The sequence below is a fragment of the Apteryx rowi genome, unplaced genomic scaffold (genome assembly GCF_003343035.1).
Source record: "Apteryx rowi isolate R43461 unplaced genomic scaffold, aptRow1 scaffold_531, whole genome shotgun sequence".
In the NCBI taxonomy this organism is placed as follows: Eukaryota; Metazoa; Chordata; class Aves; order Apterygiformes; family Apterygidae; genus Apteryx; species Apteryx rowi.
Genome location: NW_020450796.1, coordinates 67586 through 94222, shown reverse-complemented (window position 1 = coordinate 94222; position 26637 = coordinate 67586). Strand labels below are relative to the sequence as shown.

Genomic DNA, 26637 nt, shown 5'->3' with positions numbered 1-26637 from the left:
ATGATGCTGGAGCAGGCCCATGAGCAGCGCCTGAGCATGCTCCTGCGAGCCAGGCAGACATCTGGCTGTTCCTGCAGCCTTCCTCCCACTCTTCCTTGCTGGTGATACCCCATCATGGTGTCCCTGGTACATCTGGGGATCAGCACTCACTGTCACAAAATGGATTTTGCTCTACTTGGGGTGCAGGGGAGTCAGGATCCTCCTCCAGCTCTGAAAGCATGCATTGGTTCAAGCAGGGTTTGTCCATCTGCCTTTCCAACACTCCCGAAAGTCAAAGGCACAAGAGAACTGCAAAACCAAACACTGGCTCCAACTTCGAATAAAACCAGCTGTTTTGAAGCTTCCCGTGAAGAACTCAGGAGGAAGGGTGGCCCTTTGCATCATCTGGGTATCCACTGGGAGTGCAAGTGTTGATACAAACCCAGCAGTGCCCCATTGGGCACTGGTGCCAGGTGAATTGACATTTGGGTGGCTATTTTTTGCAGCCCACTTTCTCTGCCTGCTCCCTTCCTGCACTCCCAGGGCTCACCCCCTGCCTGCTCCAGCACCTCAGCTTCCTTCCTCCCCCAGACTGGGCTCTGGAGCCACTTTATTTGCCTTTTCTCACGCTGAATTTTTGCTGCTGCTCTTTTCCCATGTCTCCCCTCTTGGCTTCTTGCAGCGCTTCCCTGCTCTGCCAGCTCAGCATCAGCTGGGAATTTGAGCAGCGCGTTAACCTCCTCCGCCAGACATCAGCAAAGACCTTAAATAACACCAGAGCATCACCGCCCTTGTCCCGCCAGCGCTCCTGTCCCTGGGCCTTCTGCCAGCCTCCAAGGAGGGTTTTTTTTTTTTTGTGTGAATAAATTAAAACTTCCGAAACAAACCCTCTGGCTGCCCCAGTCCTCTGCGGCAAACAAACCAGCCCTAGTTATTTGTCCTAGCGGGCCAGCTGCTGCCCGGTTCAGAGGCCTGTCCCAAAGAGGTCTGGCTTGGCTGGCGTATGGATGTGGAAGGGCATTTTTAGCTCTTCCTCACGGAATTTGCTCCCTACTTGGGCATAGCCAAAACAAGCCTACAAACCTGGCTCCTGCTGTGGCCTCCTGTGCCAGCCTTTGGGGAGGTTGCTATGTATTTTGAGGGAGTATGGCCATGAGGTGACAGCTGGCTCCTGCCCTTTGCCTCAGGAAGCTGGTCCCAGCTCTTTGGGACCTGTGCTACATCCCCACACATGCAAACTGCTGTGTGTGGGGCTACTGGGGACGCTCCTGTTCCCCTGAGAAGTACAGACAGGCCCCATGGCTTCCACTGCCTCCTCCCACACTGCTGGGAGAAAAAAACAGGGCATTTAATGCTTTAGCCAGAAGCTTTTCCCATCCCACAGAGCTCAGCCCCAGGCGAGGAGGGAGGCAGCACGGGTAGCTGTGTCATGGCAAAGGTGGCAGGAGCAGGCAGGATGCTGGCTGTGGAGTTCAGCCGCCTCAGGGACACGGCCAACTGTGCTTTTATTTTTAAACCTTATCTTTATTGCAGTTTTCTCCTGCCCTGTTGGGAAATGCGAAATGCACCTTATCTCACCGACTGCTGGCAGCACGACTTGTTCCCATTCCTCCAGGGAAGGGGAGAGGTGGGTGTGCTGCTTGCCCTGCCAAGAGATGGCATGGGCATCCTGCAGCACCCGTGGCAAGCTGGTGGCATCTGCAGAGCTACCTATTGCTGCCCACCGCCCAGTCCTGGCAGGTAGCCCTCTGGCATGCTGAGCCGGCTGGCTGAGATGCCCTGGCCAACATCAAGCTGGCCCGGCTAAACACTGGCTCGTGCCCCCACCTCAGGTGCTGGGCCCCACTGTGGCCATGGCCATCCTGAGAAGAGTTGGGGAGGGCTCAGAGGCACCCAGTGGATGCCCACAGCAGGCCCGCCTGCAGGGTGTCCATGGCCTCCAGCTTCCCACATGCTGGATCCTGTTGGGAGCCAGGCCTCAGAACATGGGTTTCCCAGGATGAAGAAGGGACTGAAAGGCAGGCAGAGGCCTGGCCAGAATCTGCCCAGCTCAAAGCTGGGAGTCCAGCCTGTGGCTTGTGCCCAGCCTGAGGCACCCAAGGGGGTTCTCTGCCAAGGTGGGGACCTTGTCTGAGCTGCTCCTATGGCTAAGTGGTGTCATGACTCAGGCAACCCAGATGCAACAGGCTCTGGGAGAAGCCCAAGGGCTGAGGAAGCCACTGTGTCTTGCCGGGCATGAGGCCAGGTATTCACAGGGCTCGAGGTGCAAGGACCCTCCCTGCCATTGTGGGTTCCCGTGGGGCTGGGGTCCCTCCAGGTGCCTGTGCTAACAGTCGCTTCCTGCCAGGTAAGCACCTCCTTGGCCATCTCCGGGGTGTGTTATCACCCTGGCATTTGTCCAGGGTCTTTATGGATTTATGACGCAGCAATAAAGTAAATTAGCGCCTGGGACTGGACCACAGGCACTGAGTTGAGAACAGCTTATCTAGCTCCCAAAGCGCTGGAGCTGGCAGCGCCCTGTTCCCAACTGCAGCATGCTTGATCAGGGAAACAAGGCTGGCACCTGGTCTCCATGTCCACCCTGAAGCCACCCTGCGTGCCCTCTGCACTGCATTTTTCCCCAGGAGCCAGGGGGCTCCCAGACGCAGGAAGGGTTCTGGCCATAAGGATTCCGGTTGGGTCCAAGCTGGGGAAGCCAGAGCTGCTTTGGGGCACACCAAGTCCCACAGAGCAGGGTGGCAGTGCCTGGACCAGCAATGAGCCCTATGCATCTCAGGGTGACTTGGTCACGTGGCTGGCTGTGGACTCTGGATACCACCCATTATCAGGCTGGTGCATTTAAAAAAGCAGGTCCGGCTAAGGGCAGGATTAAACTCACTTTTTTACCTCTTTGTGGGAGGACCGCACGGAGCAGTTGTGCACAATAACTGCATCACACTGGGGCTGGAGGTGGTGTGCTGGATAAGACCTGCTCTAGTTGTCCCCCTGTCCCGCCTAGTGCAGGTCACGGGGTGCCTCAAGGAGCACCCGAGAGTGCCAGGGCCCCTGCTAGGGCCAGGTGGGATGATGCATGGGAGCAGGGCCATGGAGCTGGCCTTGCAGAGCTTGCGTGTTCCTGAGTTGCCCACAGAGCTCCCCTGTTAATGGTTAATGTGGCCGCTGGCCACGGTGGCACGGGCTCCCCCCGCAGAGCTATCAACACTGCCATCAGCCCCAGGAACATGCTGTACCTTGCTGGCTTTGTTTGTTTTCATCCCTCCCTCTCTTGCCCGGGGCCACAATCCCTGCGGGCTCCTGGCTCCGCTGAGCCCTGAGCTCTGCAACTGTTGCCACCTGCTTGACTCTGCCACTGCCTGGGAGTTGCCGCTCCTGGCCCCGTGCATCAGCCAGGGACATGCCCCTGTCACCATGCTGCACCTCCCAACAAACCTCTGCCTGAGGGGTTGCGCCGGTAATTTGGGGCTGTTTGGCAGCCCAGGGGTGCAGAGCCAGAGAGCTTGGGGTCAGTGAAGAATGGCAAGCAGGACAGGCAGGCAGAGGTGCTGCAAGGAATGTGCCAGCTATAAACCTGTGCTGAAAGGGGCTGGGATCTGGGGCCCACCACCGAGACTTGGCGATGGGCTAGGCTGGGGCAGGGTGGGGGGAGGAATGCAACATTTCAGGCAGTGAGCATTGTCCACGTCTCTGCCTGGGAGAGGATTTGTTTAGTCCCAGGAGCCCTGCACAAACCTCGGTTCCCAGGTGGGGGAATACCACAGGGGGGGACCATTAGTGCTGAGTTACCTCTATTAGTGCTGAGTCAGCTCTGCTAGTGCTGTGTCACCTCTGTGACAGGACAGGCAGTAACATCATGCATGTCTACCTGCACGCACGCATCCATCTCCTGTACAGACCTGCATGCAGGCAGTGTAGTTGCAGCCGTGGAGATGGTGCTAGGTGGGTTTTTGAGTGCTGGTCTTGCTTGGGCTGCCTGGTAAAACTACGATGGAGAGGAAGAACAGAAAATTTCAGGGTGCAGAGAGGAAGGCAGGCAAGGGTGGAAACAGGCACAGCAGCACCAAGTGCTCCCATGTTCCTGTGGGACGTTCTCATGGGACTTGTTGAAGATTGTGGGGTTGTAAGAGCAGACCAGGATTACCCTTTTTTTTTTTTAATCTTCTTGATGCCCTAGCCAAGTGTGCGTGTGTGGGGGTTGCTGTGTGTTTTGGCCCCCAGGCTGCATCACAGGAGAATCTCTGGGAGGCTAAAAGTGTTCAGAGAAAAGCAGCATCTCTCATTTAGGCTTGTGTCAGCTCCTAATGATGGCTGAGGAAGTCATAGCAGGCTGGAACAGATGTGACCTGGTACTGGTTTAAACCCCACCACCTCTGGGCCTCACAGTGCCCTGTCTGAATTCCTGAGGCACAACAGGGCCCAGAGAGCAGCTGTGCCTGCAACTGCCGAGCCTGCCCTCCGTGGCGTTATCTGCAGCTTGCATCAGAGCCACGCTCTGGGTGATTGGTTTGCAGATAATAGAGTGTTTTCTTCCTCCTGTGGGAGGTAGAAAACAGCAACTAGGTGACCTGCGAACACCCTAGGCCAAGGTCACATCCTCTCGGTAGTCAGGAACCAGTGCCTCCAGAGCAGGGTGGAGGGCTGGGGCCGCTTTGTTGCAGAGAATGGGAGGGTGGCCCAAGACACCAGCCAGAGAGCCTGGGAGGGCCACGTGGACCTGGAGGGGAGCCTTGCACACCTGGCTCACCCTGTTGGGCTTGGGGGATCAGGACCACCTGGGCTTATCCTGGGGGAGCCAGTGAGCCAGAGGAAGGCAGGGAGGTCCCCTTGGGTTTATCCCTGGGAACGCAGATGCAAAGCCAGATGGCTGTGAGATTCTTGGAGCAGGGGACACCGAGGCTGGGGCAGCCATCACTGACCACTCTAGGGCTCCTTTTGGCTCTCACAGGCTGTGACTCTGGCTTTGGGCAGGCGACTGCACGTCACTTGGATGCCATGGGCTTCCAGGTGTTTGCCAGCGTGTTGGACCTGCAGGGCCCCGGGGCCCAGGAGCTGCAGAAGAGCTGCTCGCAGAGGCTCACACTGTTGCAAATGGACCTGACCAAGCCAGAAGACATCCAACGTGTCCTGCAGCACATCCAGGCTCACACCAACAGCACAGGTAGGAGTGCAGGTCCCTGGCATGGCCCTGAGACTGCACACAGCTCCCCAGGTTCTCAGCACTGCAGCCTGCATCTGGGATGGCTGTGCCTGGCCTCTGGCCCCTCCCTGTGGGTTGCATCCTTGCAGATACCCCTGCCACAGCCTGCACCCTCAGCTACAGCCTCCTATAAATAGGCATGTCCCTAGGTACCTCATGGTTCCCCTGAAAGGACCACCATGAGAGGGGCAACAGCTGGGACCCCAGAGGTGGAGGTCCCACTTGGGTCATCTCTTTAAGCTTTCCATCCCCACAGGGCTCTGGGGCCTCGTGAACAACGCTGGCTTCAATGACACCATTGCTGATGCAGAGCTTTCACCACTGGGCAAGTTCCGCACCTGCATGGAGGTGAACTTCTTCGGGTCACTGGAGCTCACCAAGGGGCTGCTGCCTCTGCTCCGCACTGCCGGCGGCCGCATCGTCACCGTGAGCAGCCCTGCGGGTGAGCAGCTCCAGCGCCGCAGCCATGCAGTGAGCTGGGACTCCTCTGGGAGAAAAGGCGACATAGCACAGAGCTGGGCGGTATGCCACAGCTTGCCAGGGAACCCCAGTAACTGAATGCAGAAGCTGGGTTATAATATGAGGTCTGCTTATGTGGGGGTCCAGGCTCTCTCCACCAGTCACAGCCATCTCAGGTGTCGATAGGGTGACAGAGCAGGAGGGGTGGTCAGCAGTACCTCAGCGTTCCCCAGATGGACACACTGTCCCTCTGCTTGGCCTGTGAGTGCCATGGCACCCCAATACCTGTGGCAGGGGTGTGTACTGAGCATCCTCGCATTACAGCATGGCTCCTGTTCCCTGGGCCCAGGCGCTGGGTGCCTTGTCCTCTTCCCCAACCCACTCTGGCTGGTGACCTTGAAGCAGCCGTTCCCTGCACCCCACCAGGCCGGTACCAGGCACCCTAGAAGGAGCTGAGGGCAGGAACGAGCCCCACAGCTGGCACCCAGAGTCAGGGAGCTGTGGGTCTGTGCACACATGTCCCAGGGGCATAGAGCCCAACAGGACTAGGAGGTGGTAGGGGACTGAGCTGCCCCTGCTGCTCACCTGGGGCAGGGTGCAGAGGAGCATAGGCAACCCCATCACATCTGCCATGTGCCTTGACTAGAGACACCAACCAGCGATATGGAAGGCTGGGGAGGGAAAAACAGCCTACCCTTCCCCCCACTTTTTTCCCATTAAACAAGCTTTTTCATTTGGAGCAAACTGGAGATGCTTTCTCAGCAAAACAAAACCTAAGCCCGTTCTCTGCACAGAGGCCAAGAATGCACAATATGGCCCTGCAAAGCCTTCCTAGTGGCACTGGGTTTGGCTGGCCTGGCCATGTACAGAGCCCCTCATGAGCCTGCTCACTTGCACTTTCTGTCCTCCAAGGTGACCTGCCATTTCCTTGCCTGGCGGCCTATGGTACCTCGAAGGCAGCGCTCAGCCTTCTCATGGACACCTTCCGCAGTGAGCTCCAGCCCTGGGGCATCAAAGTTAGTCTCATCCTGCCTGGCTACTACAAAACAGGTAAGAGGGTCAGCATCCACTCACACAGCAGCACTGCCACAGCTGGCCAAGCTAAGCTGCTTAGGACTCAGGGCTTTGCAGCACCTGCCAGGTTATTTTTGCCCTTACTCTCAGCAACGGCTCTCGTCATGGTAGCATTGCCACACGAGCAATGCTGGAGTGCCATCTGCTCCCACAGCCTTACAGTCAAATATCATTATAGCAGCAGAGATAGGCCAGGAGCCCCTGGGAAGGCATAAAAGGCAGTGATAGATCAACAGCAGCAGAGGGAAACTAGCAGTACAGGATATATTTTTTGAGCCTATGTATATATGCATATAACCAGCATGCATGCACAGCAGAGGGTTAGCACTCAGTGCTGCCCCCTGGATACTCCTATCTCCCATTAAAACCTTTTTGCTCCCAGCATGATCTATGCCCATGCTGGCATGACAGAAGATTTTGCGTGCCTTGCTGTAGTCTGAGCAGCTCCCCACAGAGACCAGCCTTATGTGGTCTCACCTATCCCATGCAGTGCAAGGTGTTCAAGAGAACCCCTGGCATCCCCAGCAGCATCCCTCAGGACCAAGAGGACCACATGGAGGGACAGTGACTAAAGCAGCTTGAATGCCACAGTGGTGGGAGCTCTCTGTGGCCTTTGGGTTCTCCGGTGGCAGCATTACTCTATGAGATTCTGGGTCAGAATCAAAGCCCTGCCAGGCCCTGCCAACAGGTCCTCGACCACAGGAGCTGGCTAAACCCAGCAAGCACCAGCTCGGCCAGCCACTTTTACAGTAATGCCTCAAAGGCCAGGCATTTGACCCAGGCTGTGCTCTGGGCGCCACTGAATAGGTACCTTGGAGCACTCTAGGTTGCAAGCTGTCTCTATGGCATTTGAGCTATGAATAGGCACCAGGACCACCATCTCACTCCCACACCACTTTCCCATGCTGTCTGGTAACTGTCAGTGTTTCAGAGGGACCATTGCTCCCTGGCAAATACATCCTCTCCTTTCTGGGATGTTGGGGAGCAGGGGCTGCTGGTGAAGGGGCTGCAGGCATCAATACAGAGGGACTGGAGGTGGAGGCAGGGCACTGTGGGACAGGGCAAGAAGTGCTGTTGGGCAAGTGCTGGCAGGCATAGGGCAGGAGCGAGGTCTGCTGGGCACCTGGGCTCAGCACGGCTCACCAGTGCCTATGTCATTGCAGGGACAACATGCGACCCCGCATTCTGGAACCTGCGCAAGCAGCAGCTGGTGGCCAGCCTGCCCCAGAAGCTGCTGCAGGACTATGGTGAGGACTACGTGGAGGAGATCAACCGGCAGTTCATCCAGTTCATGAAGGTGGCTGTGGAGGACCTCAGTGCGGTGGTGAACAGCATCACGGATGGGCTCCTTGCTGCCAACCCAGCTGTGCGCTACTACCCGGGGCAGGGCCTCGGGCTCATGTATTTTATACACCGCTACCTGCCCTACTTTGTCCGAGACTTGTTCCTGAAAGGATTCTTCATCAACCCCAAGTTGCCCAGAGCACTGAGGCAAGAGCACCACGACATCAAGAAGGCCTGACCTTGGCCTGCATGCAATCGTGGGGCAGGAGGGAACCTTCTCCTGTAATCTCCAAGCACCACAGTAGATAGCCCCTGAGTGTGTGCACAGCCTCCAGCCCTGCCCTTGTGCGCCGCATGGGAACGATCAGCACTAGCTACAAAACCAAATTGCTTTCCGAAATCAGGCAGATCTATTTTCTATTGTGTGAGAATCAGCATTTTCTAGACCACGTTTTTGTATTTTTTTCTAACCGCGCATCCTGCAATGTGGCCCCTCCTGCCTGACTCTCCGGGTTTCTGCACGACACACTGGGATGTACCTCGGGTGTTTCTCAGCTATGTGACATTTTCCTTGCTGCTGCTGGAGCTGCAAGTGTTCGTCTCCATTGTCTCTTGGGTGGGTCAGGCCCATGACCCTCTGCCCAATGCTATGCCATCCCCTGTGCCTGCCTCATCGCAGTTCATTACACACTCCATGTGCTCCCAGGGACAGCAGGGTCCCACGCCAGGCTGCAGAGCTCTTCACAAGATGAACTATGTGATTATCACTTTTTAAATAAATCTGTTCTTAATATGCCAGTGGGTCTTGCAGTCAACTTTTGTGGCACAGCATCACAGTGTTTGTTCAGGGATGTCGTGCCATAGAAGCAGGAGAACAGAGCTGGTCCCCAGCCCTGCACTGAGTCGAGCTGTGCACTGAGCACAGTGGTAACACTCTTGTGTGGGTTAGCAGGGCCCGGTATGCCACAGGCAGTATCAGAAGAGGGATATCTAGCCAAGGGGATGTTAGCTGGAAATGCATTCCCTAGGCATAGCCTGACAAAAAGAGCAGGCACCTGCACCCTCCCCTGATCCCCCTCTACCCCAAAGGCTCCCTTTTGCTTTGCTCTGATTCCATGGGCAGCTCTGTGCAGGAAGCCCAGGCATTGGGGAACAAGGGAAAACCAAGCAAAACCAGGGAATCTGCCACACAGTCCCAAGCTCCCTAGCTGTATGGTTCACTCCCATGCAGCCTCTTATGCAAGTATGGGCAACAAGGGCTGCATCTCCTCTCAAGCACCTACCAGCTCAGCACCCAACTGCACCCACAGACCTAGTAGTGGGCACTGTATGCTGCTTGTGCTGCGGTGTCATGACAGCTCTGCCTTGTCTATCCATGGCAGGAGCAAGTGCCCCAAGTCAGGCAGGGGCCATGTCACGGTCCTCTACAAACATCTAAGTACCCTGGGTAAGAGGTACAGTAGCTGAGACCCACACTCAACCAGTGAGACTATGCCCTTGCCAGCCTAACTGAAGGCTGCCTAGGACATAGGGCATGCACAAAGCTATCCAGAAGTTGTGGAGGCAGAGCTCCCACAGCAAGCACTAATTGATGCCTCCAACACCAGCCCCTTGGCTGAAGCAGGCACCTGCTCATACATACCTAAGATCCAAGTAAGCAGGGAGAGCACAGTGCAGTAGGCAGATATTTATTGGTGCAAAAAGGAAAAGAGGATGGCCAGGATAACAGACACCGCAGAAGTTACCACAGCACAGGCTGGGACAGGGCTGCTCTTACCCATCAACCTTCCCAGTGGCAGCACAGAGCATACGTGTTTCCCATCAGCAAAGCTTCTTCACTGCCGCACCAACACAGGGCATCTCCCAGTAGGGCCAAATAACCTCGAGCACAAGTGGGAGCCAGCCATGTCACACATCAGGAAGGGAGCTGGACTGCCACACCATGGCTCTGGCTTGGCTCCCATCTCCTAAACACAGACCATGAAGGGGCAGGGCCTGGACAGGACAGGAGGCACCTCTGCCAACATGCCTTCTGCACTAACCACAGCGACCAAGTGGAGCCAGACCCCAAGGGCTGCCTGGCAGAACAGCCAGGCTTGCCCATATGGCTAAATGACAGTGCCAGCCCAGACACCCCATGTGGGCTGGGAGGACTGCACCAGCCTGGACACCTGCCCTAAGCCAGTGCAGAGGTTCCATCATAACACAGCAGCAACCACAGAGCCAGAAGTAGCCCTGACTCTTGCATGGTTGTGACAGACACACCTGGGGACTGCAGGTAAGCTCCAAGCCAGGGGCACTTGGGGGAGGAAGGACCTCAGACAGGCTGTGGATCCCCTCCAAGCTCCTGGCCAGAAGGAAGACTAGCCAGAGCTGCTTCTGAGGACATAGCAGGGGCTGCACTAGTGCAAATGCTGACGGAGAGGGAAGGAACACACTGCATGTGCTCTGCTCTGGCTCTGTCCTCGCCTTCCCATAGGTGCTGTCCCAGTCCCAGCCAGGGCTGGTCAGCCTCTCCCACGACAGGGTTTGCTACAGGGGGATGCAGGGATCACACAACAGCACTGGCTATACTATAAATCACACTCAGAATAAGCCTCATGGGGACAGCACTGACTAGGAGGCATTCTCAGAGCACTGACAGAGAAGAGATTTGGACATTGAAGACCTGATGCATCCTTCTGTAGCGGGAACCACTTGGAGGCAGCAACCACTGGCTGGTGCCTGCTCTGTGAGCATAAGCGCATACAGCAGATTAGTACAGTGACACAGGTACTACTAGCTACACAATGGGAACCCTCCTGATACACAACTGCACAGGGCCAAGCCTGTGCCACTGGTCCCTCTGGACCCGTCACAGCACACACAACTCAAACAACTTCAGCTTGTGAATAATTTAACTAGTAACTGTACAGTTTCCCAACTGAGCCAGTTCCACAGATGAGACATCCCTGGAGCCTGGGCAAGGGATAACTCAGGGAACATGTAGAAGATGGACAAGGGTCCCTCTGGACTCCAGGGGCAGGAGGGTCATATGGGAACAGGGCAGGGTTAGAAGATAGGAATGTAGTTGTCAATCTTGGTCCTGTGTCGCTGGGCGATGCACTCTGCAATCCACACAATGTTGCGGCACTCCTGTTCCTTCAGCTTCACGAAGGCATAGAAGACTCCAAAATGGAACTGGTTGAGGAAAGCAAGCTTGTTCAGCTTCACCTGGGGAAAGCCAGGAGGAGGAAACATCACTTGTCTACCTCTGCTAGATTCTCCTCTTACAGGAGAAGGAGACAGTCAACACAAGTGTGGAGCAGCCTGGAAGTTGCATGCCTTCCCTAGCAGGCTAGAGGGCTCAGGCACAGTTAACCTGCTCTGCACGAGCTCTAACCTATAGCACATGGCTCAGACAGGAAAGGCTCTGACATTTGAAGGGGAAGCATTTATACCCTGGTGTGCTGTGAGGATACTCCCTCTGGCTCCTTTCCCAAGTAATTACCCTCTGCTTTTGCTATCTATAGACCAACATCCATCAGCAGCCCAAATCTGCCTCCCACACTGCTCTAACTTGTCTGGGGAGAGAGCATGGACTGAGCACCTGCCCTGGGGTCACAGCCATCAGGAGTGAGCACCACTCTCACTGGAGCAGAGGGTTCTTTCCTTCCTTGTGGTTGAACTCTGTTCAACCACAGCACTGATGCTCTGGAGCCCTGCTGACAGGGCTGCAGACAAGCTTGCTGCTACCCTGAGCTCTGCAAATGGCACAGGCAGACGTGTGTCAAGAAATGCCTCAGGTGCCCACTCACCTCATGTTCAAAGAACCTGTCTTCAAGGGTCTTGTCTCCAGGGTTGCTGCCAGCACCTTCAAATAGCAGCTTGTACTCCTGCAGGAAGACATCATAAGAAGGATGTACCCAAATCCCCAAACCTTCCAAGATCAGCAGCATTCCTGGGTCCCGCACATCAAACCACTATGTCAGGTCAGCAGAGGACACAGAGAAGCCATCAGTCCGCCCTGCACTCACATGAGTATTGGCAACAAGACCCTGCCAAGGCTGCACTGCACACACACCACTCGGAGTTAGTTGAAGGCAAGCCCAGGAAAGATAGAGGCTTGTCCAGAGATCCTACTCCTTCTCTGAAATGTGCAGAGCTCAAGGCTGTATCATCACTGAGTCTGCAGGAAGGATGCGTGAGGCATGTCCCCACCAGGTACAGACCAGAGTGTTCAGGCCCAGGCCCCCATGTCCATGCAGACTAGCACATGCCCTTGCTGCTTCAGTAGGGGGACACTGAGCTCTCTGACTCCAAATAGGCTCCCAGCTATGCACAAGAGTAAAACCCAGACACCTCTAAAGTGTGCCTCCCCGCCGTGCTGCTCAGTTAGCCTCTCCCCTTTGATGGAACCAGAGCTCAGTCAGACAACTGGGTGCTGGAGATCTGCGTCTTCAGCGAGAAATGCTGTGTGCCATTTTCCCCCACTAGCCAAAGAAACTGGCACTGCTGCCACACTGCTACCTCAAGGGCATGTGGTGAGCGCGGTCCCACCACCCTGGGATGGGGAACAGAGGGCAGGGCCCCACGCCTGGTTTGCCCATCACCACTGCAACGGCAGGGGTGACTAACAAGCCAACAGCAACTCAGGCACTCAGAGCCCAGGCAAGGCCAACTCCCATTTTGGCCAAACATAGCACAGGAGTAATAGTATTTGTCAGCTGAAAATGGGCACCCCCTACCCAGGCTGCCAGTCCACAAATTCCTCCTGAGCCCCCAGAAGATCCAATTCAGAGCAGTTTCCTGTACCAGTCCTCATGGCCCTCAACCCGAGATACTCACAGGGTAGTAGTCAGCAACATTTTTGACTTGTTCGTAGTCATCTGCTCTGGCCAGCTGAGCTAGGCCCTCGGGGTAGAGCTTGCCACAGTGAGGGAACAGCTTTGCTCGGTCCTCCTTGGAGAGCTCAGTACCAAATGAGTTAATGGTGATAATGAAGGCCCTCCGATCAGCTTCAAACTGCAGGAGAAGAGCATTTTACCTTGGAATGCAGTGACTTTGCCAGAAACTGGTAGATACTGACACTGCTCTGAGCAGAGACACATCAGAAGGCAGCATGAGCAATCCTGGCTCATCATCTAGGAAGCGTACAGCTATCCTGTGCTCAGCCAGAGAAGGTTACCTGCACAGGCCCCCAGTATGAACAGTAGCTGATGCCTGGGGTCTAGTCAGGGGAAGAAGTCCCCACCTCAGACACAAGCCAACTCACTGAGCAGCACCCTGCCTGGGTCAAAGAACCATAAATCTCTCTCGGCTATTGCCCCTGAGCCCTACACACCCACAGCTGGCCCTGCCATGGAGACTTGCCATAAGCAGAGCAGCAATGGCTGCTCTCCTGCTCCTCATCCATGTGAGAGGATGAGCACACAAAGGCAACACACACGTGAGCAGCTGGCAATATCAGGACTGGGGCACCAAAAGCACCCAAAGTCATGCTCAGGCAGGTTTTTCTTAGATCTCCCAGTGAGCAGACTGAGAATATGCACTGGGCTGCTGAAGAGTATCTTGGGCATCCTTAATACTGACAAGCAGGCTGGCCCAAGCACAGAGCAATGAATATCACTGCAATACAGCCTCTCCCAGGTACAAGGGTTCCCAGACCTACCTCAAGGATTGGGCACATAGCATCTGCTGTGGTACCCCCCAGCACCTTGCAGAACTTGTAGAAGGACTCCAGGTATGCCTGGAAGAGAAAGGGCAGAAGAACACTCTTCTATACTGCTTCACTTACTGCCCCATAGGCCCATTCAGTAGGGGGCTGACAGCAAGCAGGAATGCTCCCAGATGCTTTATAACATGGCACACACCAGGGACAGTGTTTCCCCAGGAGCTGGAGACAGGGTTGTGGTTTGGTTTGTCCATGTGGCTGGGCAAGCTTATTGCAGGCAAGATCCCCAGACATCACGGTTAAAGCCCAATGGATGCCTATTTTGCTCCTTTGAGTGGTCTAACTCTAAAGTATTCACTACAGTCTTACATGGTTTCCTGACCCTGCTCTGGCATGCCAAGCCACACAAATTTAGCTGCAGGACTTCAGCTCAGTAAGTACTGCTTGATTAAGTGGAGTCAAGAGATTAGGAAGGATGTCTGTGAAGCAAATTAGCCATTCTCTGTAATTCTCTTTTCCACACTGCAGCTGCTTGTTCTCCATCTCAGCTGGAGCACTGCATAAAACATATAAGGCTAGGCACAGTTATGCTGCCTCCCAGAAACATAATCCTATGTGGAGACACACCATCTTCCATCTGGAAGACGATTATAACTCCCAAGAGGAGCCATGGTGGCAGTGGAGTGCTTGGAGTGCTGTTCAGCAAAAATTTTCTCAGAAGAAGCCATCAGGTGATACAACACCTCCCTAGACACACAGTTGCCACATAAAAGAGGTGAAAAAATAAAATGACACTGAGACTTCACAAATCTCCACCTTGTCACAACAGCCCCAGGACTGGAGATGGACCAGAAATGCAGGTGTCGGAAACTCTCAGCCTCTGCACTAGGAAGCACCCAGATTATTGTGTTTTGTAAATGTTTGCTACTACATAGTGCAAAAGGCCTCTGCCAGGCGAACACTACACATCAAAGGAGCATTACCTCCAGGAGGCTGAAAGTTTCTCCTTGCTGCTGCTCAAGTGCAGGTAAGCACAGAGCATCAGTCTGTAGTTATCATGGGTAATGGATAATGAACTAGGACATGGATAATGAACTTTGCTTGAAATCCACAGAAAAGGGATCCTGGGTAAGAGATTCAGGTCACTAACTTTGCCCTTCTCAGAGTTCACACACAAGCCGAAGGACTTAAAAGCCAAGCTAGGTGAATTCAAATATCCAGCACTGAAAGAGGATCCAACATCAACAACAGTGTGGAAATTCATAGACTGTAAAAATGGCTGCACTGAGTCCCTCTAGCTCATTGTCTTGTCTCCCACAGCAGCCAACAACAGATACCTAGCGAAACTAGTGAAGAAGCAGTGTAGATAAGGACCCTTCCACAGACAACAGCAATTTACAGGACACTGGCTAGAGACTCTTATCCCAGCAATGGCAGTGCCTTTGCATTTAATAACCCTCAATGGATTTTTTTTTCTTACATGAACCCATTTGATTACACCCTGCCTCTTGCTAGTCTCATTTGTTTTTCGCATCCAGACCTAGGGGAGATCTGTGGACTAACTCTTTCAAAAAACACCACCAGGTCTGGGAGGTAGCACTTACCTCCCTTTCCCACAGCCTGACAACTATTCTCCAAGGCAGGTATCTATCCTAGGTATTCACCTGCTCTGTTCTTCAGAGCAGCTCCACACAGATTATCAGGCCTGACCTTATCTCCCTAATTTGCCTCTGGAGTCCATTTGCATTGTATAATCCATTTTCCAGTCCTTGGGGAGAGACATGGCTTCAAGTGAGAATCTGCAAGTGGCAACTACTCATTCACCTCTTCCACCCTCGCATCCCAGTGATTTGTTAAGGACAGAGTGAACAGCCTGTCCCCAGCCCTCCCCAGGGGCTGCGCTCTAGCATGAAGTGGTGCCAGCACACACTGAGAGGTACAGGCATCCACACTTCAATTTACATTTGGGAAGAATGCAAAGGAATATCTGCTTCAAAAAGGAGATGGGAAAGGACATCTAGGCATCTGGGGCCCAACCATACAGCACCCACCAACCTGCTTGCTCTGTGCTCAGCTCCACTCCCTGCCCTCCCCCCAGCTGCCCCATCTCAGTATAGAGGTCTGCAGCCTCCAAGGGTGGAGGTATTTATGCAGACAGCCATACTGCTCCCACTAGAGCAAGAGATCAGTACATGCCAGAGGCCACACGCAGCTGGGCACAACTGCCAACACACAGCAGCTCCTCCCCTCCTTCCGCCCTCCTCCCCTCAAGCCTGGCTTGTTTTTCACCTCTCCAAATGGACCAAGGCTACCTTAGGAAGCAAAGGTCAAACATCGACCGCTAGCTGGCTGTGACCAGTCAAAACAAGGTTGGCAGATACAATCTGCATCCCACCCTTAGTCCAGAGAGTCAAGATGAAGCGATAGCCACAGCCTGCACATAAACGCACACTCTTACATTGCCAGCTAAAACCAGACAGTGCCTGCAGAGGAGAAAACAGCTTCCCATACGGACTCAGAACAAGGAAAGACCTCCACACCCCTGTGCCAATACTCTCCCCAGCCTGCATGTCTCCTCTAGCCTAGCTGTAGCTCTCTTAACACTTCTCTACCAAGAGCATCTAACCCCAACCACTGCTGCTGAAGGCTTGAGAAGACTGTTGGAGACTTTTCTGAAAGAGTCCAAGATCAGAGAATCAGGCTCGTGAAAGTCCTTCAGTCAAGTTTAAGGTCAAACTGCTTTAGCATTTTGAGTGCAATAACTCCATGTCTAAACTGTGTGGTTAAGGAACAACCTCCTGGGGGGTTCCTGAAGAAGTTTATTCAAAGCCAAGACCTTTGGCAAAACCTCCTGCGTAGACTCGTGACAGCCTGACAGCCCCCAGTAAAACCACTAAGCCTAGCTCTGATGCCCTGATTCTGCAGTGCTAGATGATCAGACCCCAGGCCCATCCAGGAGCACTGTCTTTACTTTCCAGAGGACACAACTAGTTCTTAGTCACATTTATACCATCACCATTCCAGGGAAGAAAACAGGGAGAAAGTAAATCTATTTTTCATCTACTATAAGAGGAAAATATCCTCTTGCTTCGGTCTGAGAAAAGCCAGCCTAAGCTGGAGTTCCTGAAAGTGTTGTGGGATGACCTAAGACAAAACTGTAGTCACATGTGGAATAAATGCTCAACAGGGAAGTTAACAGCTCTTCCCCTGCCCCACCCAAGAGAGACTCATTTACCTTATACAGTGTGTTTCGAATGATTTCAATGTTCATTTCATCAAGGTCCTGTTCAGATATGCAGTCTTGGAAGAAGGCAGCTGAAACAGAGCCATAGACAGAGTTAGTGTTGCCCTAACCAGATCCTTGCCCAGCACTTTCCAGTGGGAGCAGTATCAGAGTCATCAACAGTACCAGGCAGAAGCAGGCTGTGTGCTGAGCTGGCTTTTCCTAAGCCCAACCTGTATCTTCAGGAGCCACCAGATTGCCATGACTCAAAACCTCAGGCTCCACCATGGCTCCCCAGGCTATAGTCATTTTCAGGCTTTCGCTTGGAAGTCCTTCTTCACCTCTTAGTCCTACAGCTTGGTTAACAACTCATTTTTAGCAAAAACCCTCAGCTCAACCCTCCAAGCATCAGTGCCTGAGCAGCCTATATAAAAGCAGCCAAAACTGTTCCCAGATGCAGATATCCAGAGGTGACAACACAGCTTCCGAACTGCCTGCTACAGCACAGTAGCAGTACCCAAGCATCCAGCTGCAAGACAGCAGCTAAAAAGTGCTGAGGAAGCTGGCTTTATGCTTCTCCCTCCTCCTCCAATATCTCAGTTGGATCAAGGAGACATGGGGATACCACAGCTCCTATAGCCTGTGACACTCCACATTTGAAGTCAGGAAGAATTTCCCCCCAGGCAGGTCTACCTGTCCTATTTCCCACTTCTTCCAAGGCCTTTTATTTCTCTAGCTGAAGGTGAGCTGCAGCAGACAGGATTAACTTCTGTATTTTGGTAGGAAGTTTGACCCTACAAATTTTGCCAGAGTATCTTTGGGAGAGAGTTTGAGAAGCTGTTGACACCTAAAGAATACAAATAGGTTTCAGTCCTAACATACAGTACTGGAAATATCAGCACTTTTGTGCAAGCTGTACATAACGATGAGTCTGCTCCTGCAAGGTATGGGCCAACTGATTGCATTTGTATATGTAGCAAGATGCAAGGCTATTTTACCATTCACATGTTAGCAAGAGCACAATGAAACCCATTGATAGAACTTTTCTGACCTCTTCAACTCCCACTCAGCAACTAATTTTGCTGAACTTGCTACAGATAGAGAAATGTGATCTTCCTCAGCTTATGCACACCAGCTGTGGGAAATGGACACTGCACTCATGCCCGACAGTTGACTGGTGCTGTGCTTTGCATGACAGAAACAGGTATCATACAGGTTCACACCTCTTGTGCACACCACGAGCTCCCTGACCCAGACAGCAGCTGCACTGGGGATCAGCGGTTTCGAACAGGGGTTAACCCCCACAGAGGCTTCTTTGCTACTCTTTGCAACAGCATCAGAGACCAATGCCACGTAGCCAAAGGAACGCTGCTCACTACAGCTGGCAGAAATGAAAACGGAATGCGCCAGGACTGGTTTTCACTGCAAGACTTGCTGGCTAGTTGAGCAGGGCTGTATAGTTGAGCAGTGGCTACTTCAGAGTAGCAGAGGAATGAGAACGCAGCTATTTCAGTTCCCAGCCCTCCAATATCCCAAATTAGGCTAGCAGTTAGCTCGGCTAACTTATGAGAGCCATTTGGGTTTAGGCATTCCTACCAAGCCACGTAGCTACTCAAATACTTTTATGAGATAGAGCTGCTGTTTCTTTGCGTGTGGTCACTGGAAGGAGTGCAAGTTAAACAACTGCAGCCTGCGCACTTGCTTGTTTAGGCAACACAGCTACTCCCCACAGACCCACGCTGAAGAAATGCCATGGTAGATGCCACACAGTCTCAAGGGCATGACCAGGGCAAAAGTCTGGAAGAACAACTCAGACTAGCCAGGGCAGAAGTTGGCAAAGGTCACTCATGTACAAGTGTACGAAGGCAAGTGGCAAAGACCCTCAACTTCACCAGCACCAGGCATGTTCTTCAGGATCACCTTGTCAGAGTAATGAGGCATTTTCATTGCATGCACAACCTGAAGCTTTAAGGTCTCCAAGGGCTAATACTGTCTTGGAAATACTCAGCTCTGTCTTATTCCCAAGATGGGAAGGTTCTGACTTATTCATGAGGATGGTCTTCCCACACATCATCCCTACAGTGGGCTCCACTCGAGTTGTGTGCAAAGTCTTGCTTCTCCTGCTGTGCTGCCCTGCTTAGCAACCCCACCACAGCTACACTCACAACCCACATGCAGAGGATGTGAGGTCAGTGTTTTAGTCTTGCTGCAGATGCTCCTTCGACATTCAGTGGTAGCCAGATCTCTTCTGACTTGTTTTCCCTCCTTTGCTGGGCTCTACCTGGCGAGTCATTTTTCCGTGACAACTATTTCACTTGCCCCATTACTACAGAGAGCATTTGCAAAAAGCACTTTCAGTTCCAAAAACAACTGCTGCCATCAAACACAATACGATGATTTGAAGTGCTTTGTTCTTTCTAGTAACTCCAAAAGAATGATTAATCACTGACTCAGTTGTACCTCATTACTTTTGCCCGCAGATGCTAACCTAGAAAGTCTCCTGTGACTGTCTCTCCTACTACTGCAGAAAGTCTTACATGTTTCTCCAGAACCACTTCCCACACCTTTTATCTTTAAAGAAAACATCTGCCTAACCAGCTGCTTTTAAGACAACTGGTTTTACAATGTCATGTGCCTACTGGTAAAGATTTGTAGCCCTAAGACAGTGGCTCAGTTTGTGAGCTACCTAAGGCATGCTCTCATTAATCCAATCCTCCAACAGCTTTGTGACTCAGTTACACTCCTGCGAAACCAATCTGCATATGTGCAGGATTCTAGTATATATAGAGCTTTTAAAGTTTACTTTTTTTAAGTGCTTTTCTTGGTCAAGAATTGGTTTTATTAATCTCAACAAGACTGGGCATGTGCAGAGCTCCATAGTTATCCACAAAAATTACCTACAAGAAATTGTTCAACAGTCCAACTAGAAATGCTAGAAATTAAGTGACTTCATTCCAGCAGAGGACCTTAGAGCCCTTCACTAAGGGAGCATATGTGCTATGTGTCCAACAACAATTATTAAAAGATCCCATTCTCTAAGACCTCTCAGACTTTCTTCTTCCGCATTAGTTTCAGGTCGTGATTCCCAGAAGAGCTGGCAAATGGGCATATCTATCATATCAGATCTAGCTACACCTGTACTGCCATGACAGGTCAAGGCTTGGCTCACACAAAACAAATTCCCCAGCAGTCTGCATTGCCAGTGCACTGGAGTTGCCATTTGTTGAAGCCTGCAGAGAGCCAGCTGGCCCTCCAGACAAAAACAGACACAGGACAGACTTAAGCCTGAATCCAAGCCCAGCCACCACAGGCAGTACATTGCTCCAGCAGTGCAATTTGGATCTAGTTGGATCTAGTTAGACCATGGGGGAACAGGGACATCTGCTCCACACACAGCCAAGATACAATTTGAAAGCCTCTGCTCACCCAGAGGCGTGTCCACCAGGATTGCATTGTACAGCTCTGCAGGCGTTTGAGCAATGTTCACAGCTTCCATCTGCTCAAAGCTTCCCAGAGGATGGCACTTTGGCACCAGCTCAGAAATTGAACGTTGATGCAGAGTCCCAGTGATCAGCAGAATGACGTTGTCAATCATGTAGCTGTACCTGGAGAAGTGCAAGAGAAAGTCTGTCACAAATGGGTTAATACAAAAAACAGCATTTGGCACCAGACAGCACCACTTCTTTAGTCCTTGTGGACATCTCCAGAAAGATGAAGCCCTCTCACCAAGAACTAGCAAGCTGCCTCCTTAATGTTTCCATATTTTGCCAGCCCAGAAAAGGGAGTCAGCATTGTCTCAGGCTGAGATTTATGCTACAGCCCAGCTGCTCCATTTGGGCATCTCCTACCTGTCATTGAATAATATTAGAACTGAAGGGACTTCTGGAGGTCTCTGGTCCAACGTCCCGCTCAAAGCATGGCCAACTCAGGTTGCTCAGGGCTTTAGCCAGCTGAACTTTGTGCGTTTCCAAGGATAGGTATCTCACAACCTCTCAGGGTCTCTGTTCCTGTGTTTGATCACGCTCACAGTAAAAAAATCTTTTCCTAACAGACAATCAGAATGTCCCTTGCTGCCTGTTGTATACTGTCTCTCATCCTAACCCTGTGCACCTCCAAAAGGAGTTTAGCTCCAGCTTCTCTATACCTTTGCACAAGGTTGCTGGAAACAGATGTTCTTCCAGTCTTTCCGCTGGTCTCCTCGCATGTTCTGTAGAGGACAGGTCACGTGTGCAAAAGTGTGCTTGGTAGGACCACAACAAGGGGGAATCAGAGACTAGTTTGACTCAGGCTGGGTTTCAGTGCTAGCAGCATTGGTCTGTCTTGTCAATACTATGGAGAAAGGGTCACATGCGTGCAACCCCGCACCCTTCCAAAAGCATCAGAGCTGGCAGCTTTGGTGTATGTATTTGGCATGAACTTTACTCACATCCTCATGAAATCACATGCAAGCTTTTTCACACCTTTACCAATCAAAAGCTACATGCTTTGGCATTAGCCCAAATTACAAAGTTCCTCACCAAGTTCTCTGCTTACAGTATATAGGATTAGCAGACTTTTACAGTCCTTTGCACTGCAGTAATGGCTAAAGGACATAGACTGCTGTATTTTCTCATCAGCTTTCAACTCTGCCTGGAGCACCTGTTGCAGATGGAAAGACAGAGGCACAAAGCAGAGCAGAGGAAAAAGGACAAGGTAAGGAGCTGAATTTCTGACAGAAGCCAGGTGTGTGCACAATGTTTTCAGTCAACAGAACTGCTGGATACAACTGAACTCCTATTAAACCCCTCACCTGCACATCTACAGCATTTTAAAATATGCTAAAACAGCATAAAAAACTGTCTTGTTAGCTTTCTTTAGCAAAAAAAACAAATCTACAGTATTAGCCTACCATGGGAGAGGGTGTGTGGAGCAGATGCAGCATTAGAGCAAGACTCAAGTGGACAGTGAAGATTAGTGCAAGCAATCAGGAAATGGCCCTTAGTGCTTTGAGCAACCAAGCCAGAGAAGAGAGGCATGACTGGCCTGAAGACTGGGAATGTGAGAGCTGGTAGCCTTGTCCATGTAGATGCAGCAAGAGTTCCTGGTGTCATGTAAAAATGAGAAGCCGAGAGGAAAAGTGCCCCCAACAACAGGAGTGGTGCTCTAGGCACCTTCAGCATGGCCTGAATCATGAGTCAGCCGAGAGAGCTGGGAACCTGAAAAATATTAAGCAAGATGAGATATTTTTGGCAGAGGAATAGGCCTTTGCAAACGTCCCTCGTTAGTATGGGGAAGGGGCACAGATGCCGAAAGTGCACCTTGCTCTACAGTCAGACCTAGCTAAAAAGTTAGCTGGCAGATGGAGAAAAAGGCTTGAAGGCCTTGGCAAGAGCTATTGCAAAACAGACAGGATCAGGCCTAAATTAGAGCTGCAAAAGGGGCTGTGCAAGCCTGGCGTTAGGCAGAGCAGCAAACTCCAGTGAGGTTCAGGCTGGGCTTCCCATGTGTTCTCAGGCAGTGAAGAAAAAAAAAAAAAAAAAAAAAAAAAAAAAAAAAAAAGAGAGAGAACTTAAGGCTACCGCATCAGGATTCAGCAAGGGCAAAGGCATGAAGAGCACAGCTCTGCATACATGTTTTTCCAGACAGGCATTGGGATGCTGATTTTTTTATTTCTTAGCTAACAAGGACTATATAGTTCAGTTGTTTTTCCCTTTGAACCCCAAGGAAGGCAGGTGAGCAGAGCCAGTTAAAGGCAGGTTTCCGTAGTTTTTATTAGATGGACTTATCGCCTCTCAAATACTCTCAAGGGGCATTTCCATGAACAAATCCACACCTTAGTCCCTCAAACAGGTGCTGCCTTTTTTTTTTCCCTCCACATTGCTGGGGTGGGTAAGGCACTTCCCAGCACTATTATTTTTGCAGAGAGCTTTCCGTGTTTGTGACCCACATTTCTAGGGACATTCAATCTAGAACCATGGCAATTGGAACAATTTTCATGGTACTAGGAAACCTCCTTTCACCCTTTAATCCACAGGATCATTACCTTCCTATTGTTTGTGCAACTCGCACCATGGAGATGATTGCAGTCTCCAGGACAGCAAGAAGGGCCTGTTTATAAGAATTGAAGGTAAGTCCTTTGCAGCAAGCAGCTGTTCCTGGTAAACACAAGCATCTGCAGCCTCGCACGGATTCATCTCAGTGAGGTGTGCCAGGACAAGGATACAGAAGATCACTTCCGAGCTCTGCCATCTGTCCTCAGATGCATGCAGTGTTGTTCAGTGACACACAATAGCTTTTAGGAAAGACCATACAGCAGCAGTCTTGCCAAAGCAAGGCAAGAAAGTAGGACCAGACCAAACCCATTTCTAAGACTTAGCCTACAAAGAAGGAACAGGCTAGGGAACATGGTCATTTCACAGTATGCTAGCATGGCTCTTTCCTAGTCCCAGCTTACAATGGATTTTGCTCTCCACAAGATATTGGCAACCTGCAAAGAGCCTTTACAAAGTCAACCATATAAGAGGAGCTGAGAAGATGCCTGAAGCTGTTCAGAGGTCTTCAGAGCAGCCTAGCTCCTGGCTTGCTGAATGCGCATTGATCTCATCCTTGCACTTCCAGTCCAGCTCAGCTTGAAAGTCACAGTCCGGTTTGGGGAGAGCAGCCCAAGACTGAATCGCTTCATATATGGGAAGCTCCTGCTTTCAGATTGATGGTCCCAGGAAAGACAACCCAGCAGGCTTCCATTGCCAGAGTTCAAAGCATGGCTCTCCCCATTTCATTTATCCCCCTTAACTCACTTTGGTTTCCTCATCCTCAGAGAAGTCCTGGGAACGTACAGATTGCAGACCAAATGCAAAGGCAGCAACTTTTTGAAAGAGTACTTTAGCCGGTGAGACTAGTTAAATCTTGCTGTCAGAGAAAGATTCATCTCTGCAAGATAAGGAGCCATCATGCACAAAACAGAGGGAGATTTCTCATTGAAGTTGCCACTGTGAGAGTGTTGCAAGCCTTTACGGTAACAAGAGAGCTGCAGCAGGATAAAGATTTTCTTGTGCCTGCAGAGGCTGAGTAGACATAATCACCACTACATAAGCTTTCCTGATAGGATAGCTAGCTAAGGATGAATCCCACTTCCTTCAAGCAAAGCCAGACTGGGCTCATTCACTCATTCAAATGCAATATCTGCTTAATCCCAGTTAAAAAAAAAAAAAGAGAGAGAGAGAGAGAGAGACTCACACCTTACCAACCACTTCCCTTTCCTGGAGAAAATAGTTACGGCTTGGTCAATTTTGAACAAGAGACTAGTCAATTATGACTAAGAGATTAGACTTCTAGTGCCAGGGCAGCTGGAAAAGCATCTCCTCACTTCTAGAGGGGGCAACACTTGCTTTTCTGTGCCAGGTCCCCAAAAGAATGCATCTGCCTTCATTAACACAGCTGTACTAAGACCACAGCAGAGGTCCTGGCTACTCTGCCATTTTCTCCCAGGCCCAAAGGGTTAGATTTATTAGGGTGGCAGCAGTTTTCCCAGGCGCCTCCAGCCACTTATTTAATAGAGCAGCTTTTGTCATCCTCCTCCTCATCTCCTATTAGATTCTCACCAGCCTCAAATGTTTTCAGCATGCTCGGATTCCTCCTTGAGAAGACCATTAGCCTGCTGTGTGTTTGAGCACCAAAAGCATTTTAACTTAACCTTCACTACCTCTCAATGCAGCTACTAAGGGGACCAGACTATAATGCATATGTGAGAACACAGGAGGAGCTGGTCAGAAGTCTTACTGCAGTACACTTGGCATGGAAGAGAGACTGGGACATAGGATGGTTGGGTGGGAGACTGGAGACAGGCAGAAGAACTGACAAGCTTCCTAGCGAGGGTGAGTCTCTGCATTAGCTTACTGGGAGCGCTCAGTAGGAATTCAGAGGAGAAGGCACTACACAGAGGCTCCGAATAAGCTACAGTTAGCGAACTGGGGCAGCAGGGCTGTAATTAGAAGGTGGCACCCAATCTCAAGCCTCCAACTTGGGCTCCATGAAAGCTATAGCAGAACTCTTGAGCCAGACCATGCACTCCTGCTTTGAGCTGCTATCTGCTGATACAGGGAGAAGATTATGAAAAGACTGGATGTTCAGCCACAATCAGTTTCATGTATTTAATTACACCCTGCCTCATTCTTCCTTTCACCCACTAAATTGAGGTGTTTTACTTCCCAGAAAATCACATTCAGAGAAATACAATTTTAGTTGATACTTAGAAGCATCAATAACATCTCTGACTAGAGTAGAAATAAAGACAGGAAAGCATTATCAAGTGTAGAAATATTATTCACGGCAAGAACCTGTCTAGATGCAGCCTTTAGTACTAGCATTCAATCCTCAAGTAACACAGTTCATCCAGTTTAACTCCTGCACACCCACAAAGATGACAGCAGGCTTTCTAGGTGCTTTCTGGAGCAGGCACAAAGAGACAGAAGCCCTGAAGTCAACTCTAACTTAATAGGAGAGAGATGTTGCCTTATGGCTTCCTGGAGTCTAAGACAACCAGGACCACTCTCCAGCACACTTGCACTCCTCCAGCACACCTGATGCACAGGTAGCACTCAGTTCAACACAACCTACACTGGGCAACATTCACAGAACATGAGAACAAGGTCAGGCTAGGACAATGCATAGAGAAGCCAAAAAAAAGAGGGGAGGGGGTTCGTTCCAGCAGTATTAGATTACTGAGAGAGATCGTTCTCACTTCCAGATTTGGTTTGGTCTCAAACAGGCACAGAGAGACCACTCGGAGAAGACATAGGAGAACCAGGCCCCAGAAACCAACCTTGGGGATAGTCGTCCATGGATCCTGGAATCAAGGAGGAAGAACAAAGCGCACACATGCAAAAGCAGAGTACAGATACTTGGAGAATTTATGTTTTCTTCCTTTTGGAATTATTTAGGCACAGCCACTGATAAACAAGACATGCAAAAAAAGATTACAATGGCCCAATGAATACTGGGAAGGTTTTTTTTGTTGTTGTTGTTTAAACAAGGGAAGCACATAAAATACGTGAAAGTTCATCACGTGGGAGCTTTACAACTTGGCTCGAAGGCACTTGGGCAGAGCCCTACATGGCCACCCCAAGACAGTCAGGGCTTCTCCTTCCCCCACTTACTAATCTAATCATAAAGAGTCATTGTCCTACAGCAGATAGGTTGGTTTTTTATTGCTTTCTGCTCCAGGATACTAAAGAAACTGTAAACAATACTGCAAGTGGTCACAAAGCATGACTAATGACAGAACATTGCATGACCTGAGTTTCTCAGGAATCCTCTGAAAGCCTTGCCAAACTGTAGTTAAACAGCTGCTCTGTGAAGGGTCATGAGGACAGCCCTCCATGTCAACAGTGAAACGCAGAGATCAGCAGGCTGATAACAAAAAGCACAGACCCTGGAGAGTGTGTAGCAGGGAGGAATAGGGCTGTGGTTCAGGTGGTTTTGCTTCCCCTAGTGCCCTGGTTACCAGACCTGCCGTTTGAAAGGAGATATTCAAGTTATAAACCATGAGTCTCCCACCTGCAGGCAGAAACCTGCCTCACATCAGGGACTATGATCCAGGGGACATGCAATTTTGAGTGAATGAACCAAATCATTCAAAGTTATTCAGAGCACAAGTGATCAAATCCACAGTGCTGTGTGTCAGCATAGTCAGCGCACCAGTTATAGCAGCATTATTCACTGTGCATCACACAGACTTGTTACATGATCACATCTTAAAGCACACAGAACGGGTCAAGGTATTGCTCAAGCAAC

General features: G+C 51.2%; 2 protein-coding genes across 5 annotated transcripts in view; one reads left to right on the top strand and one right to left on the bottom strand.

Moving 5' to 3' along the window:
• The window catches only part of HSD11B2 (hydroxysteroid 11-beta dehydrogenase 2), a gene marked incomplete at its 5' end in the record, with an annotated part of 30144 nt that extends 19855 nt beyond the window's left edge, over positions 1–10289 (top strand). Inside the window, 4 exons of the mRNA XM_026080957.1 lie at positions 4922–5134; positions 5430–5615; positions 6545–6682; positions 7870–10289. Coding sequence (XP_025936742.1) covers positions 4922–5134; positions 5430–5615; positions 6545–6682; positions 7870–8228 — 896 coding nt within the window. The remainder of the gene's footprint in view (positions 1–4921; positions 5135–5429; positions 5616–6544; positions 6683–7869) is intronic.
• The window catches only part of ATP6V0D1 (ATPase H+ transporting V0 subunit d1), a 45396-nt gene continuing 28421 nt past the window's right edge, over positions 9663–26637 (bottom strand). For 2 of the 4 annotated variants that reach the window (XM_026080953.1, XM_026080956.1), the window contains 6 exons: positions 20293–20471; positions 16879–16958; positions 13641–13718; positions 12818–12994; positions 11788–11865; positions 9663–11203 (listed from right to left, as the gene is read on the bottom strand). In XM_026080953.1, the coding sequence (XP_025936738.1) occupies positions 11042–11203; positions 11788–11865; positions 12818–12994; positions 13641–13718; positions 16879–16958; positions 20293–20471 (754 nt within the window). In that variant the 3' untranslated portion in view covers positions 9663–11041. Of the gene's footprint in view, positions 11204–11787; positions 11866–12817; positions 12995–13640; positions 13719–16878; positions 16959–20292; positions 20472–21010; positions 21074–21888; positions 22062–26637 lie in introns of all 4 variants that reach the window. The other 2 variants (XM_026080954.1, XM_026080955.1) reach the window with 2 other exon arrangements.